This window comes from Brachionichthys hirsutus, chromosome 12, assembly GCF_040956055.1.
Source record: "Brachionichthys hirsutus isolate HB-005 chromosome 12, CSIRO-AGI_Bhir_v1, whole genome shotgun sequence".
Classification (NCBI taxonomy): domain Eukaryota; kingdom Metazoa; phylum Chordata; class Actinopteri; order Lophiiformes; family Brachionichthyidae; genus Brachionichthys; species Brachionichthys hirsutus.
The window spans coordinates 12,638,210-12,652,298 of record NC_090908.1 but is presented as its reverse complement, the minus strand read 5'-3'; the positions used below and the strand labels follow the sequence as shown (position 1 = coordinate 12,652,298).

The 14,089-nt window shown below is 50.8% G+C and overlaps 3 protein-coding genes across 3 annotated transcripts; 2 read left to right on the top strand and 1 right to left on the bottom strand.

The window, feature by feature from the left end:
- Nucleotides 1–350: 350 nt before the first annotated feature.
- Nucleotides 351–3,172, bottom strand: en1b (engrailed homeobox 1b). The gene is made up of 2 exons (XM_068746531.1): nt 2,593–3,172; nt 351–670 (listed from the first exon to the last, which is right to left on the bottom strand). Exons 1-2 carry the CDS (start codon nt 3,170–3,172, stop codon nt 351–353), a joined length of 900 nt encoding a protein of 299 aa, XP_068602632.1.
- A 3,283-nt stretch (nt 3,173–6,455) lies between these two features.
- On the top strand, nt 6,456–12,927 carry cops8 (COP9 signalosome subunit 8). The gene is made up of 7 exons (XM_068746120.1): nt 6,456–6,573; nt 7,200–7,270; nt 7,611–7,659; nt 7,912–8,044; nt 11,664–11,771; nt 11,866–11,928; nt 12,249–12,927. Exons 1-7 carry the CDS (start codon nt 6,502–6,504, stop codon nt 12,326–12,328), a joined length of 576 nt encoding a protein of 191 aa, XP_068602221.1. The 5' UTR covers nt 6,456–6,501; the 3' UTR covers nt 12,329–12,927.
- Nucleotides 9,086–10,632, top strand: trim63b (tripartite motif containing 63b). The gene is given in 2 exon segments (XM_068746119.1): nt 9,086–9,987; nt 9,990–10,632. Coding segments are annotated over 2 exon segments (1,074 nt in total). The 5' UTR covers nt 9,086–9,239; the 3' UTR covers nt 10,316–10,632.
- Nucleotides 12,928–14,089: the final 1,162 nt, after the last annotated feature.

Here is a 14,089-nt window from a genome sequence, read left to right as displayed (position 1 = left end):
GGATTATTACAGTTCAAGTCAGTTGGTCCAGAAAAACATCAAACGAAAGCCTGGCGGGGTTCGGACAGTGTTCGAGGCCCGCCCGGTGCGCGCCGTCCAGGCTCATTATGGCTGTAGGTGCGCCAGGAGGAAGAGGAGGGCTCCGTTTCACCCATCAGATGTCCTCCCATAAAATCTTTGGTTTGGTGGCAGTTCAGTCCGAGAGTCCGCAGTCTGCTCTCTTCTGAAGAGGAGGAGGAGATGAAGAGGAGAGGCTCGTCCTCCTCATTAAATTAGATATTATCTATTTACAATGTACAGAGTGTGTGTGTGTGTGTGTGTGCGTGCGCGTGCGCGTGCGGAGGCGCGCCTCAGTCGCTGTCCTCCTTGTCCTCCTGGATGGTGGTGGTGGAATGGTTGTACAGTCCCTGCGCCATCAGCTGCAGCGCCAGGCCGTTCTTGAAGCCGCTGGCCTTCTTGATCTTGGCCCGCTTGTTCTGGAACCAGATCTTGATCTGGGACTCGTTCAGGTTGAGCTCCTGGGCCAGAGACTGGCGCCGCTGCTCCGTGATGTAGCGGTTCACCTGGAACTCCGTCTTCAGTCTCTGCAGCTGCTCGGCCGTGAAGGCCGTGCGCGGCCGCTTGTCCTCTTTGCCGCTTTTGGACTTTTTCAGTTTCCGTGTCCTTGGGCCTGCAGTAAGGGCGAAAGGACAGGACAGCGGGAATATGAATATTCAGCGCCACGGAGATCAATAGTTCAGCCAAGGAGTAGCGTGTTTTCTGAGTGTCGGGGCAGACGGGGGGCAGACGGGGCGTCACGTTCCGTGGACAACTATTTAACCCCCCCCCCCCACGCCGCATTAAAAAAATGGATACAAAAAATAATAGCAAACAAATACGTTTAAAAACACACAAAACACACGCACACGTAAAGGAGAAATACTCCTCCTCCTTATTATTAGCAGTATTACTAGTTAGTAGTACTACATGGAATACATTCTATTATAAACACTAATAATGGCCTGTTGTTGTAGGTTCTACTTTATTATTAGTAGTAGTAATAGTAGTAATATAGTATTTATAAATAATTATAGATAACAATAAAGATCGCGGAATTATTACTGGACTAACAATTATTTTCTAAGAATAACAATTGTCTAATATATAGAATAATAATAATTACATCAACTAATATTTAGATAAATATTATACGAATAAATTACAATAATAATTTCTTATTAACATTCTAAGGTTCTTCGTTATAGAAAAATAGCGTCAATATAATTATAACTCTAACGCGTGGAAATATTCAAAATATATAAACTTAATATTAATATTATTATTATTATTATTTCGCAGAAGAATATCTAAACAATTTCGTCATCGTAATTAACAATAATAATAATAATAATAATAATAATAAAAAGGGATTTTGAGTGCAGTGATTTTCTGAGCTCCATGAACATCGGACGGTTACACTCACTCACACACGCACACACACACACACACGCGGACGGACACACACACACAGGTGTGTATCAGACAATAACACCCGCTCGGAGATTATTTCATCCTCTTTTTACGCACTCACGTAAATCCAGTTTGGCTGACGTGGAACAGAGACGAGCACCGGAACGAGCACCGGAACGAGCACCGGAACGAGCACCGGAACGAGCACCGGAAGCCTCCGCAACGTTTACGGAGACACGAAAATAATAAAGAAACGAATCAAATACGAAGCGCAATGATTCAGAAAGGTCGCTGTGGGTCCCCCCCCCTTCTGCTGTTTGTCTGCAGACTCAAAAAGATGCTTCTGAAAAAACACACCAAAAAAGATGTAAATAGATCGAACATTTGATCGATCATAGATCGAACGTTTGATCGAACATTTGGAATCTTGATCGAAGCTGCGGCTTCGCGGCTTTTAAATGAAACCGTCTGATTGCAGCTGAAGCTGATAATGAATTCAAAATGTCTCCTGATCGGCGTCCTTCCACGGTTCTCCCCCCGCGGTCTGCTCCTCTGTCCCTCCGGCGCCGGTGGATGTAACGGAATAACGGGACGCGCCGAGTCCAACCGGAACACACCACGACCGGCGGGATTTAAAACGTTCCCGCGTAACTGCCATAGCCCCCCCCCCCCCCCCCCCCATTAAAAATAACAAAAAGGATAATCGACCTTTTAATTTGGATTTAGCCAAAACAAACTGTTTAATTATTAATGAGGCATCGGCTGTTTCTGAAGCTTCATTGAGTCGTTGTGAGAGAAAAATAATAATAATACAAAATATTTTATACATTCTGAATGTATGTAATATTATAAATTCAAATAGAGTAAGAAGTTGAAACGAAGTTTTCCTCTGACAGCACAAAGAAATATTCTCTATTTTTTTCTCCATCAGAAAACATAATTTTTTTAGAATTTAGGCTCATTTCAATTTAGATTTTTTTGGATAAATGAAAGTAAAATTAAAATAATTCCTGATTTATTTTTATTATTGTTATTATTATATATATATAATAACGTTTCTTTTTGCAGTAAAAGGCAGGAATGCATTTCACACTGTCCCGGTAATATTTCTCCGTTTTTCTGCACACCGAACTTTTCTCTTACCAGATGATGGCCGGTCCGAGTACCGGGTGCAGTAGACCCAGGCCGGCCAGAGCAGCGGCTGGCTCTCCGGTGTGGCTGCCCCGGTGCCGTTGAGCACCACCAGGGAGGAGGAGGTATTCTCCCCGGCCCGGCCGCTGGTCCTGTCCTCGTCGTGCACGCCGCTGTCCCCGGGGGACACGGCGGACGCCGCGGACCCTCCGCCGCTGCCGTTGCTCTTTTTGGGACTCGCTAAAGAGGCGGAGGAGGCGGAGGAGGCGGAGGACGACGTGCTGTCGGTGCTGCAGTTCGAGTCCTGGCACGGCGTCCCGGGAAGGCTCGGCCTGCTGACCACCGGGCGCGCGCGCTCCCGGCCGGAGGTGTGCGCCCTCTCGCGCGGGCCCAGGCCGAGCTCCTTCTTGCAGCCGAAGTCCGGCCGCAAAATATTGTCGATGAAAAAGTTCGTGGTTCTGTGGGTCTGCTGGGCGGCCTGCAGCGGCAGGATGGGCGGCGAGGGCAGGCTGGGGGCCGGGGAGCCGCTCTCCGCCTCGCCGCTCTCCGGCTCGCTGCTCTCCGCGCTGTTCGGCTCCCGCTGCGCCTCCATCGCGGCTTCTCGGTTCTCTCGGTCCACTTCCACTCCGGGCCCGTTTGTATCCAGAACAAGACGAGACCTACTAAAACATGGTGATTTTCTCTCCCGTAAATTGCTGGAGGATGTAATTATTCGCAAACTGTGGACATCCTTGTTGCGTAAAGGCGCTCCGGCGCGTCATGGCCGGCGACGCGCGTTAAGACTGGCTGCTGCTGCTGCTGGCGCGTCTTTCTCACACCCAGAGCTTTTCACCGCGGTGTGACAATCGGATATTCACAAAGTCTTCACATCACATTACTACACGTACACGCGCTCGCGCGCGCGCGCCAACCAGAAGCGAAACAAAAACGCCCAAAGCGCAGCGGGCCAATCACCGACCGGGACCGTTTTTGACATGGGGTGACGATGTCCAATAATGTCGGGCGTCTCTGAACCAAAAGAGGAGCAGGGAGCAGGGAGCAGAGAGCAAGGAGCAAGGAGCAAGGAGCAGGGAGCAGGGAGCAGGGAGCCTAGGGAGCAAGGAGCAAGGAGCAAGGAGCAAGGAGCAGGGAGCACGGAGCAGAGAGCAAGGAGCAGGGAGCAGGGAGCAGGGAGCCTAGGGAGCAGGGAGCAAGGAGCAGGGAGCAGGGAGCAGGGAGCAAGGAGCAAGGAGCGGGGAGCAGGGAGCAGGGAGCAGGGAGCAAGGAGCAAGGAGCAAGGAGCAGGGAGCAGGGAGCAAGGAGCAGGGAGCAAGGAGCAGGGAGCAGGGAGCAGGGAGCAAGGAGCAGGGAGCAAGGAGCAAGGAGCAGGGAGCAGGGAGCCTAGGGAGCAGGGAGCAAGGAGCAAGGAGCAAGGAGCGGGGAGCAGGGAGCAGGGAGCAAGGAGCAAGGAGCAAGGAGCAGGGAGCAAGGAGCAGGGAGCAGGGAGCAAGGAGCAAGGAGCAGGGAGCAGGGAGCAAGGAGCAAGGAGCAGGGAGCAGGGAGCAAGGAGCAGGGAGCAGGGAGCAAGGAGCAAGGAGCAGGGAGCAGGGAGCAAGGAGCAAGGAGCAGGGAGCAGGGAGCAGGGAGCAGGGAGCAAGGAGCAGGGAGCAAGGAGCAAGGAGGTGGGAGTAGGGAGCAGCTTCAAGAGGACCCAAACTATTGCTGCTGCGCTTCCAGCCTTGTTTTTCTGTTATCCGCTGAGACACACACACACACACACACACGCACACACACACACACACACACACACACACACACAACTTTTCACAGGACAGAGAAATACCATCAATAATATTATCAATGATTCATGAATTTGTCTTTTCCCTTAGGAATGTTTAAAGTCTACGGAAGATGCGTTCAGGGCCTCTGTGCCACACACACGCACACACACACACACACATACGCGCGCACACACACACACACACGTGATCAGGCCTTCAGCCTGCCTCTGCACTGAACGCACCTCCTCTGGTTTCTCCTCCTTTCTCACTATTGTTCCCGCTATTCTGTTCCGGACCGAGTTCTGCAGGAGGCGCGCTCTTATCTCCGCGCGCGCGCGAGGCGCTGCCTGCGGGTAATTTATAGGTTTTAATTACTCCGCATTCCGCCCGATCGGCCAGACGTTCATCACCTGGCGGCGGGAGAAAAGCCTCTGTCACCGTGCGCGCGCCAAGCGCTTCATCAAAGCGGGCCGGTGGAATAATAAGCGCGACATCACAGACAGGCGCGCGGCCAAGGCGCGCGGCCGAGGCGCGGCATCAAGGTGTTCACGGAAAGGTGCACGAGCCGCCCGGAACACGGACCGAACACTTAATCGGACTCATTTATATTTCGGCTTTTGTTTTTAAGGTGGAGCCGGAGGCCTGCAGCGCGCCTTTATCTATCTATCTATCTATCTATCTATCTATCTATCTATCTATCTATCTATCTATCTATCTATCTATCTATCTATCTATCTATCTATCTATCTATCTATCTATCTATCTATCTATCTATCTATCTATCTATCTATCTATCTATCTATCTATCTATCTATCTATCTATCTATCTATCTATCTATCTATCTATCTATCTATCTATCTATCTATCTATCTATCTATCTATCTCGAGTCTTCCTCAGTGCGTCAGGTTCTTTGTTGTGATCCGGTGTCATTGTTATTACTATTTTGTAAATTATTTGGGATTTTGTGCAAAACAAACGAAAATAATAAATAAATTAAGCAACATTTTCCAAGTTTTAAGAATATGAAAATACTAAATAGGCTAAAATGAAATCATTTTTACACGAATTTCTTTCTTTAATCCCTTTTAACAGGGACTGAAGATGTTGAAGCAGCTTCTTCAAGCCTCCAGAGGTTTTTTTTTTTTTTTACGCACCGAACTGAGTCCAGCCCGTTTTTCTTGGGGATGTGCGGCTTTAAGGTTTAAGGTAAGTGAATCAAATGATCAGGGATCCTGAAGCTGCAGGGTTGAGAGTCTGAATCCTCACCGAGGAAGGAATTCAAAGTAGAGGCCAGGCTTCTTTACTCCATCTGATTTTTAATGAAATAAAGTCACACAAAGCAAACATTTTGGTAAACATTTTATTATTTTTATTGTAACTTCAGGGATAATTGGGTAAAACGTCGATCCTGGTTAGTTTCTGTTTCCATCGATAAAAGGTGAGCGTGAGAATCTCTTGGAATGATTCTCATCACCTTTATTTCCAAGCCACTCAGCCCGGTTCAAGGTTTACAAGTGATGCCGCAGCGCCACCTGGTGGCTCATCAGAGACACGAGCCTAGACGGCCATAATTTTATAAGAAAATATCATGTATTTTTATAGAAAACTATCGATACTGTAGTTTACCAAATCAAAAACAGAATGAAACTCAAATTAATACGATTTCACTTTTTTGTTTTTTAATACAATTGTTATTCTGACATCATTAGAAAAACAAACAAATGCTTCACTTCTTTCCAAGAAACTATTTTATCTGAACAAAAATGATGTGGAAAGATATTACTCGGAAAAGTAACTAAAGCTGTAATAGAGTAAAAATGTTCAATCATCTCCTTTGAGATTTGGCGAGTGCTGCGTAAAATGAAAATGGTCTTATCTTTGTGGGATTTACTGGCTTGGTCAGAGAGGGAACGACCTTTAATAGGTTTTTATTTTATTTTATATGGATTAGATTAGATTCGGGGCATTTTCAATTGATCAGTAACCGTTAATGTTTTTAGAAACGTATTTTGTGGAAGAGACTTTTGACGGGTGGAGAGAAGAAGGCGGTTGTCGTTTGCGCTTCTCCCAGTAGAGGGCAGCAACGGCCCGTCACGCGCTGTTCGTCCGCCGTAATTACACCGTCGAAGAAGTCGGGAGGACAACAGCGAGGCGTCATCATGCCTGCTGCTGTGGTAATGGAGGAAAATTACGATAAGATATTAGAACAATGCGAAGCTCAAGAGCTCGAGGTAAGAGACGACGCGCGAATTTAATCATTATTTTTGCGTTGGTTAAAAAAAAATGTCTCACAGGCTTCCGTACTCGGAATGGGACTGCATTACTTCTGACAGCTAGCTAGCTAGCTGTTGCCGGTTCAGGCTAACGCTATATCGAGGAAGCCTGTCTCCACCTTTTCATCGATGATTTTACGTCCAAGCATTGTTGTATTCACTTTCTTTTAATCGCAGAAATAAGTCAGCGCTGGGCTAACAATGCTAACATTCCATTTTGATTTAGCACCGTTTTCCTTTATTATATTGCTATTAGAGGATGGAGGCTAACACAGATAGCCATTTATGTCTTCTGACTCTTTGGGTTTGTTTGTTGTTTATTTCAGTCTCTAAACTTTAAGGCATTTGCTTTCGTCACGTAACCTTAGGACTGATCGACGACAGTAAAAATAACTATTTATTGTGTAAGATAAAGGACATCTAGCAGAGCGTTGGCAGAGATCAAAGGGAATTGACTGTGCCTGATGTCAGTGAGAGAATGACCTTTAAGAATAAGCGTCGTGTCTTGTTTAGGGAAGATGAATGACGTCGGTTTGTTGCCCGGCCTTCACCTTTAACCCCTCACGTGTGTTTGTGTTGAACAGGCTCCAGGGGGCATCACTACCCCTCAAGTCTACGCGCAGCTGCTGGCGCTCTATTTGCTGCACAATGACATGTGAGACGTCTGCCCGCCTTTCATCAGGCGATCTGGAGCGCTTTGAGAGTTCATCTCATCTCTGCTAACAATTAAGCCGTCTTTGACATTGTCTGTGGCAATAAAATTGTAACCTTGGATGTTGCAGCTGTGATATGTCATATATATATATATATATATATCTGCCTCCTTAAAACTGACTGATCTTTTGAATTTGCTCCTGAAGGTAGTCATTTGAGCCCTGATGTGTCTAAACTGCAGGAGGTTCCGCTTATAACGCCGTTGCTAAGCGGCTCGACGGCTTCCTGCATCTGCCACTTCATCCTGTGCGTTGTCTAACTGCCTTTTGTGCGTCCGGCAGGAATAATGCCAGATATCTGTGGAAACGAACTCCCCAAGCCATAAAATCGGTAAGCGTGTAAAAACGTCGGCTGCTTCGGGGGGGTGCTAGTGAGATCCATTCCAGTGTCCTAAATGTCTTCTGTCCCACAGAGGCGCTAGGAGGTGTTAGGAATTCAACAACGATAGCGACTGTGTTGTGACGGAGGGGGGGGGGGATCGCTGTGGGAGTAAATGCTCTTTATAGCAACATGAACTCGACCATTGTGTCATGTGACGCCTGCCGAACCTTCCTGAAATGCTTTCCCACTTCTTCCACGCAGGCGACCCCCGAGCTGACGGCTATCTGGGGCGTCGGCCAGCGCATTTGGCAGCGAGACTTTCCAGGCATCTACACGGCCATCGCAGGCTACCAGTGGTCGGAGAACATCCTGCCCGTCATGGAAGCGCTTCGAGGTAACGGACGCACTCTGGCTTTAGATCCTGCGGACTTCACTTGTCGTTCAGCGTTTGAGGTTCTGGTTCTGGTTCTGGTCTCGGTCACGCTACTCGTGTCCACTCTGATAACGGAACAATAAAAGACAACGGGAGCGGCCCAAGTAGAACAGAATGAAGCTCAGATTACTTCAGCGTGCTTTCGGGTGTGACCAGCAGGGGGCAGCAGATCAATAAAGCTCTAGCTATGACGCAACCCATGTGAAATAACATGCTGGGAACATGCGGTCCTGAACACGAGGGTTCGGGTTCCAGATCTTCCGGTCTGGTTTATACTTACGAGGGATTGAACTTTTCACTTTCAGTTTATTGCCCCTCCTACTTGCCCCCCGGTGCATCCGTACCGTGTGACGTGCCCCTCACGTAGGAGTTAAGAATAGCGTCTCCTCGTGTTTACGATGCGCCGTGTTGACCTGCCGTAGGCGCGGATGCACACGCGTGTCGTAAGACGCTTGAATCAAAGTCAATAAATGACGCAAATCTTTCCAGAAGTAGAATTTCCGTCGTCGCGACGACGCTTTCATCCGCAGTATTTACTCTCCACCTCTTCAGACCGAGTCGGGATCGCCACCCCGTCGTCGTTTTGAGCGAACGGGAATCGATGATCTGACGACGAGCCGATCGATTATCAGGAATGTTGATCAACGGGAGAAAAAGCGGGACGACGATCCCCGGAGCTCGTTGCACAACTCGGAGCGACAAACAAAAACAAATCGAGGAAGTAGAATTCATCAACAACGTGAAGTCACTGCGTGTTCACCCCGACTTGTTTACCAGAGAGCCTGAACCCCCCCCAGATGAGGCCGTCACACGGACCCTGGCTGTCGTTGCTCGGTCCTCCGCGGGGGGGGGGGGCATGTGACCCATGCACCTCTTGTTAGGGGGGGGGGGCTGTTTCTCTGAAAAGATACCGAGGCAGCAAGCAGACAGGAATGCTGGTGAGCGGGATCGGATGTCACCAGCTGAGCTGTGGGGGGGCCGGTATAAAGGACGGCGCCGCTAGCGCCCAACCAGAATAGATCCCGACGCCACCGGCGCTACACGCTAGCGACAAGTTAGCGACAAGCTAGCAGAACTCTTAGAACCAAAAGAGAGAGAGTCGAGCTTCTACTTAAGGGCATCTCCTGACCCAGCTGAGGACCGAGACCTTTCCACCATGGACATCCAGAGGAGCGGCTCTATGGTTCGGCCCCCGAGCCCCATGGACAGCCTGGAGAAGCAGCTGAGCTGCCCCATCTGCCTGGACATGTTCACCAAGCCGGTGGTCATCCTGCCCTGCCAGCACAACTTGTGCCGCGGCTGCGCCAGCGACCTCTACGACTCGCGCAACCCGTACCGCTTCTCCGGCGGCGTCTTCCGCTGCCCGACCTGCCGGTTCGAGGTCGTCCTTGACCGCCACGGCGTGCACGGGCTGCAGCGCAACCTGCTGGTCGAAAATATTATCGACATCTACAAGCAGCAGCAAGAAGTGAGCGGCGGCGGCGGCAACACCGAAAACCTGAAGCCGAAAGAATCCAAAGAGCCGTTGTGCCAAGAACACGAGGACGAGAAAATCAACATCTACTGCGTGACCTGCCAGGTGCCGACCTGCTCCATGTGCAAGGTGTTCGGCCAGCACAAGGACTGCGAGGTCGCGCCCCTGGCGAGCATCTACCAGGCCCAGAAGGGCGACCTGAGCAACGCCATCGATACCTTGGTGTCCAGCAACGGGCGCCTGCAGGCGCTGCTCAACCAGATGGACGACGCCTGCCGCACCGTGCAGGAGAACTCCCAGCGCGCTAAACAAGGGCTGGCCGAGCGCTTCGACCTGCTGTACGCCATCCTGGAGGACCGCAAGACCCACCTGCTGGATCAGATCGGGAAAGAGCAGGACGAGAAGGTGGCGGCGCTGCGGGCTCTGGCTAAAGCTACGGCGAGCGGCTGCAGGCGGGCACGGAGCTCACGGACGCGGCGGTGAGGGCGCTGGAGCAGGGCGGCTCTGCCGAGTTCCTGGTGGCCTCCAAGGGCCTGATAGCGCAGACCAAAGACGCAGCCAAATGCTCCATGGGGGAGGACAGGCCCGAGCCCGGGTTCGAGAAGATGGACCACTTCACGTTGTCCACGGAGCACGTCGAAGCGGTCCTCGCAAAAATGGACTTCGGAGCGGGCGACGACGACGAGTTTGAGGACGCGGAGGAGGAGGAGGAGGAGGAGGAGGAGGAGGAGGAGGAGGAGGAGGAGGAGGAGGAATAACGCAACTTGAAGTATTTACGGACTTGTAGGGATTCACGGCGTGCTTTCGGTAGCGTGTAGCAGGGACTCTGAAACGGCTTGCCCTCACTGTCGGTGCAATATCTCATTTAAATGTTGTCGTTTTGTTTCTTAACTTCTTTTATACTTTTCTACTTTGAAGCCATTTGAACGTGAAAACGGGCTTCAGACACTCGTGGACGGAGAATGTCCCCTGATTGGTTGCACGTCCTCGTCTGCAGCTTCTAGACGTGCCTTTTCTGCCTGTAATCACCAAATCTGAATTTCTGAACTGTGGAATAAAAGCTGCATGAAGTTGAGCATCCGTTTGGCTTCTTGTTCGCCGTTTCGGACGCCGTTTCGGACGCCGTTTCGGACGCCGTTTCGGACGCCGTTTCAGACGAGCGAGCTCGCGGAGGGAGACGCTATTTCGGTCGTAAACGTCTTCGTTGGGCGGCTTCCATTAGACGCTCTGCTGCGGGTAAAAATAAAAGCCCTTGCCTTGTCCGCTTTGCCTTTGCCGGTGAGAAGTGGGGGGGCTATTTTTAAGAGGTGAGGGGGTGAGAACTGATAGCGGCCCTGGAATAGACGCTCGGGTCCGGTTTCCTCCCGCTCATGGACGTCTTGCTCAGCAGCTCCAGCTCAACGCCGGCGAGTCCGAACGCTAACAGTCAGGAGGCCGGTGGTAAAAATACCCGTCTGCCTGGGGGGGGGGCGTTACGGAAAGCCCCTTGAAATGACCCGCTTTAGCTTCCAACGCTCAGGTGCGTGAGAAACGCTTCCCGCTTAGCGGACGGGAGTTTCACCGCCACGTCGGAAACAACGGCGCGTCGGCCACGCCCCTCTGTCTGTAAATAAAGAACTATTCTGCAGCCGTAAACCAGAATAAAAACAGAAATGGATGCCGCTTCGGCCACGCCCCTCTGTCTGTAAATAAAGAACTATTCTGCAGCCGTAAACCAGAATAAAAACAGAAATGGATGCCGCTTCGGCCACGCCCCTCTGTCTGTAAATAAAGAACTATTCTGCAGCCGTAAACCAGAATAAGAACATAAATGGACGCCGCGTCGGCAGGAATATTCCAGGTCCTCCCCTCCCGCCCCGGACGGGAACAAAAAGGGGGAGACCGGGAAGGCCTTCGCCTCACAGCTGTCCTCCCTCGTCCCTCTTGTTATTGTTACTGCTGCAGCCGACTGTTGGTACACACCGACCGTTGCTAGGCTACCAAACACCACAGCGCTGGAACTTTAACGTGTTTGATTTAAAACGTCCAGAGGCGTTGGCTTCCTTCATAAAGTCTGGCGGGTCGCGTTAGCGCGTTAGCACCTTAGCACACCTGTCTGCTTCACAGAGGGCAGCCGCCAGCGGGCCTACAGCCTCGTGGCCCAGGCCTACACCTCCATCGCGGCGGACGACTTCGCCGCTTTCGTGGGCTACTCGGTGGAGGAGGCGGTGAAAGGTACGGCCGGCCCGGCATCGCCGCTCTGTGGTCATTCAGGCGCGCTCGGTGCCAGCGCGCTCGTCCTCCTCTCTCTCTCTCTCTGTGTCTAAAGGTGTGGTGAGTCAGGGCTGGCAGGCCGACGCCTCCACCAGGATGGTCATGCCCCAAAAGCCAGGTAGGTGGCAGTAGCGCTCTTCTTCCTCGCCAGCCTCCCACCCTCTCTGCTCCTCTTCCTCCTCCAGCTTAATGGACTCACATAAAAATGCTAACCGGTCACCATGGTAACCGTGCTAACCCCACACCTCCCCCCTCCCTTTCCATGCATGTGGTGGTATTTGTTCTAAAGTTCTGGAATGATCTCCGGGTTGCGAGTCCGACACCTGTTCACCTGAAACCATGGATGTCCGATAGATGCATAATGAGTACCCCCCCCCATTTAACTGACTTGACTTGTCCCCCCCCGTCCCTCTCCTCTCTCCTCTCTCCTCCCAACAGATCCTCCCCCCGTCTCTTTGGTTCCAAACGAGCAGCAGTTGGCCCGACTCACTGACTACGTGGCGTTCCTCGAGAACTGATCAGTCGCCCGGGGTGGGGGGGGGGGGGGGGTGGGGGGGTTCAAACAGTCCCGATACAGAGCTACCAGAAACACCCCCATCGTCCCGCATGAAAGCGTCCCTCCATGTCGTGTTGGACCGTTGTCCTTCAGACACGCCGTTGTATTCTAGTCCCGCCCCCCCATCCCCCCCCCGTCCCCCCCCGTCCCCCCATCGATCGTTTTCCAAGCGCTCAAAATCTCCAAGATGTTTTAAAGATGAACTCTTAAGTTTAATGCCAAAAGGAAGGAGGCGGAGCTTGCGTCAGTCGGGGCTTACCTGCTGTCTGGAAGACGGATTACTCCCGATGGGAAGAATTCTGCCGGCGCAAATCGAGTGTTCCGCCTGAGACTCGGATTAACCCTCGAGTCCCCGTCTTCATTTGTTCAGGAGAATGTGGGAATGTTTAGGAATGTTTTGTGGAATCTGAAACTTTCCTTCACCGCACCAGAACCTTTGGGCCGAGTTCTGCAACGACCCGGTTCTGCTTTACAGGTTTCCTCCCAACAGACGTGGATTTATTTCTCTTGTTGTTTGACGTTTGTGTTTTGAGCGGTGAATAAATATTTTCCTGTTTGTAATTCGGCATTCTCTTATTTCTTCAGAGGGGGGGGGGGGCAACAACCTCTGACTGAACGGGGGTTCGATCCCCGTACGGGCCGAAACTTGTTTTTCATTCATGGAGCGTGGCGCCATGGTCGCGGGTTCGATCCCCGTACCTCCTCCAACGTCCCAGCGGGTGTGACGTCATTAAAAGTAACAATTGTGTAGAATCCAGTTAAAAGAATCGGACCAGAACCAGAAGGAAAACGCACACTTATGGCTTTTACGACACACGCGGTGCAGCGAGGGTGTGAATGACCTTTATTGGCTCCATTAGTTGTGTTACAGTCTCTGTTATTGACGACCAGCTGCCAAACAGCAGCCGGACTCCAGGAACCAGAACCCCGGTGGGTTCTGCTTCTCACCTTGCAGGAGAGGAACGCCCCGTTCAAGGGAATGTTTCACACTGCAAATTTAGGACTTGTAAAATCATACTCAGGAAATTTGGCAAACCCAAATCAATAAATAGGAACAGTAAACACGGGTGAACCGTTAATCCGGAGCCGATTGGAGATTGCAGATTATTTTTGCTTGATACTCTTAAATATGTTGACTCAGCAGTGAAAGAAACCAGATGGGGCCTGCAGGAGAGGCTGACCCCCCCCCCTTTGATGGGTGCAGTGAGTACATGAAGGGGCGCACCAGCAGGGGGCAGTGTTCACTGACAGTGAAAAGCATCATGGATAAGTTTAAAAAGCTTCCATCAAATGTAGAAATATTTAGATAACAGGAGAAAAGATGATTTTTCTTTTCCTTTAAAACACTAACTAATTTGGGGGCGTTGAAGTTTTCAATAATGAATAATAAACGCTCCCTCACATCCACAGAGAAAATGTTTCCATGTGGGATGATCGTGAGTCACGAGCATGAGACCAGGAGAAGACTCCAGGAGGATGAAAAAAGAGGGAGATCCGAGAAGAGGAGGAGGAGAGGAATGGTGCGAAGCGGAGAGCTGGTGTGGGAGGAAGAGTGAGGAGCAGGAACGCTGGAGGAGAAGAGGAGAAAGAACCGACTGGAAGTTGAATGTAACCGGAGCGAAGATGATCTTCCAGCAGTGCGTTTCCTAAATGACGGGGTCGCCATGGGGATTAGCGCATTAAATCTAAATGCTGTTTCCATGGAAACGGCATCCAAACGGTT

Coding starts and splice junctions, on each gene's coding strand:
- en1b (XM_068746531.1), bottom strand. CDS start 3,172: ATGGAGGCGCAGCGGGAGCCGAACAGCGCGGAGAGCAGCGAGCCGGAG. Junction 671..2,592: donor CTCGGACCGGCCATCATCTG/GTAAGAGAAAAG, acceptor CCCTTACTGCAG/GCCCAAGGACACGGAAACTG.
- cops8 (XM_068746120.1), top strand. CDS start 6,502: ATGCCTGCTGCTGTGGTAATGGAGGAAAATTACGATAAGATATTAGAA. Junction 7,271..7,610: donor TATTTGCTGCACAATGACAT/GTGAGACGTCTG, acceptor TGCGTCCGGCAG/GAATAATGCCAGATATCTGT. Junction 11,929..12,248: donor GGTCATGCCCCAAAAGCCAG/GTAGGTGGCAGT, acceptor TCCTCCCAACAG/ATCCTCCCCCCGTCTCTTTG.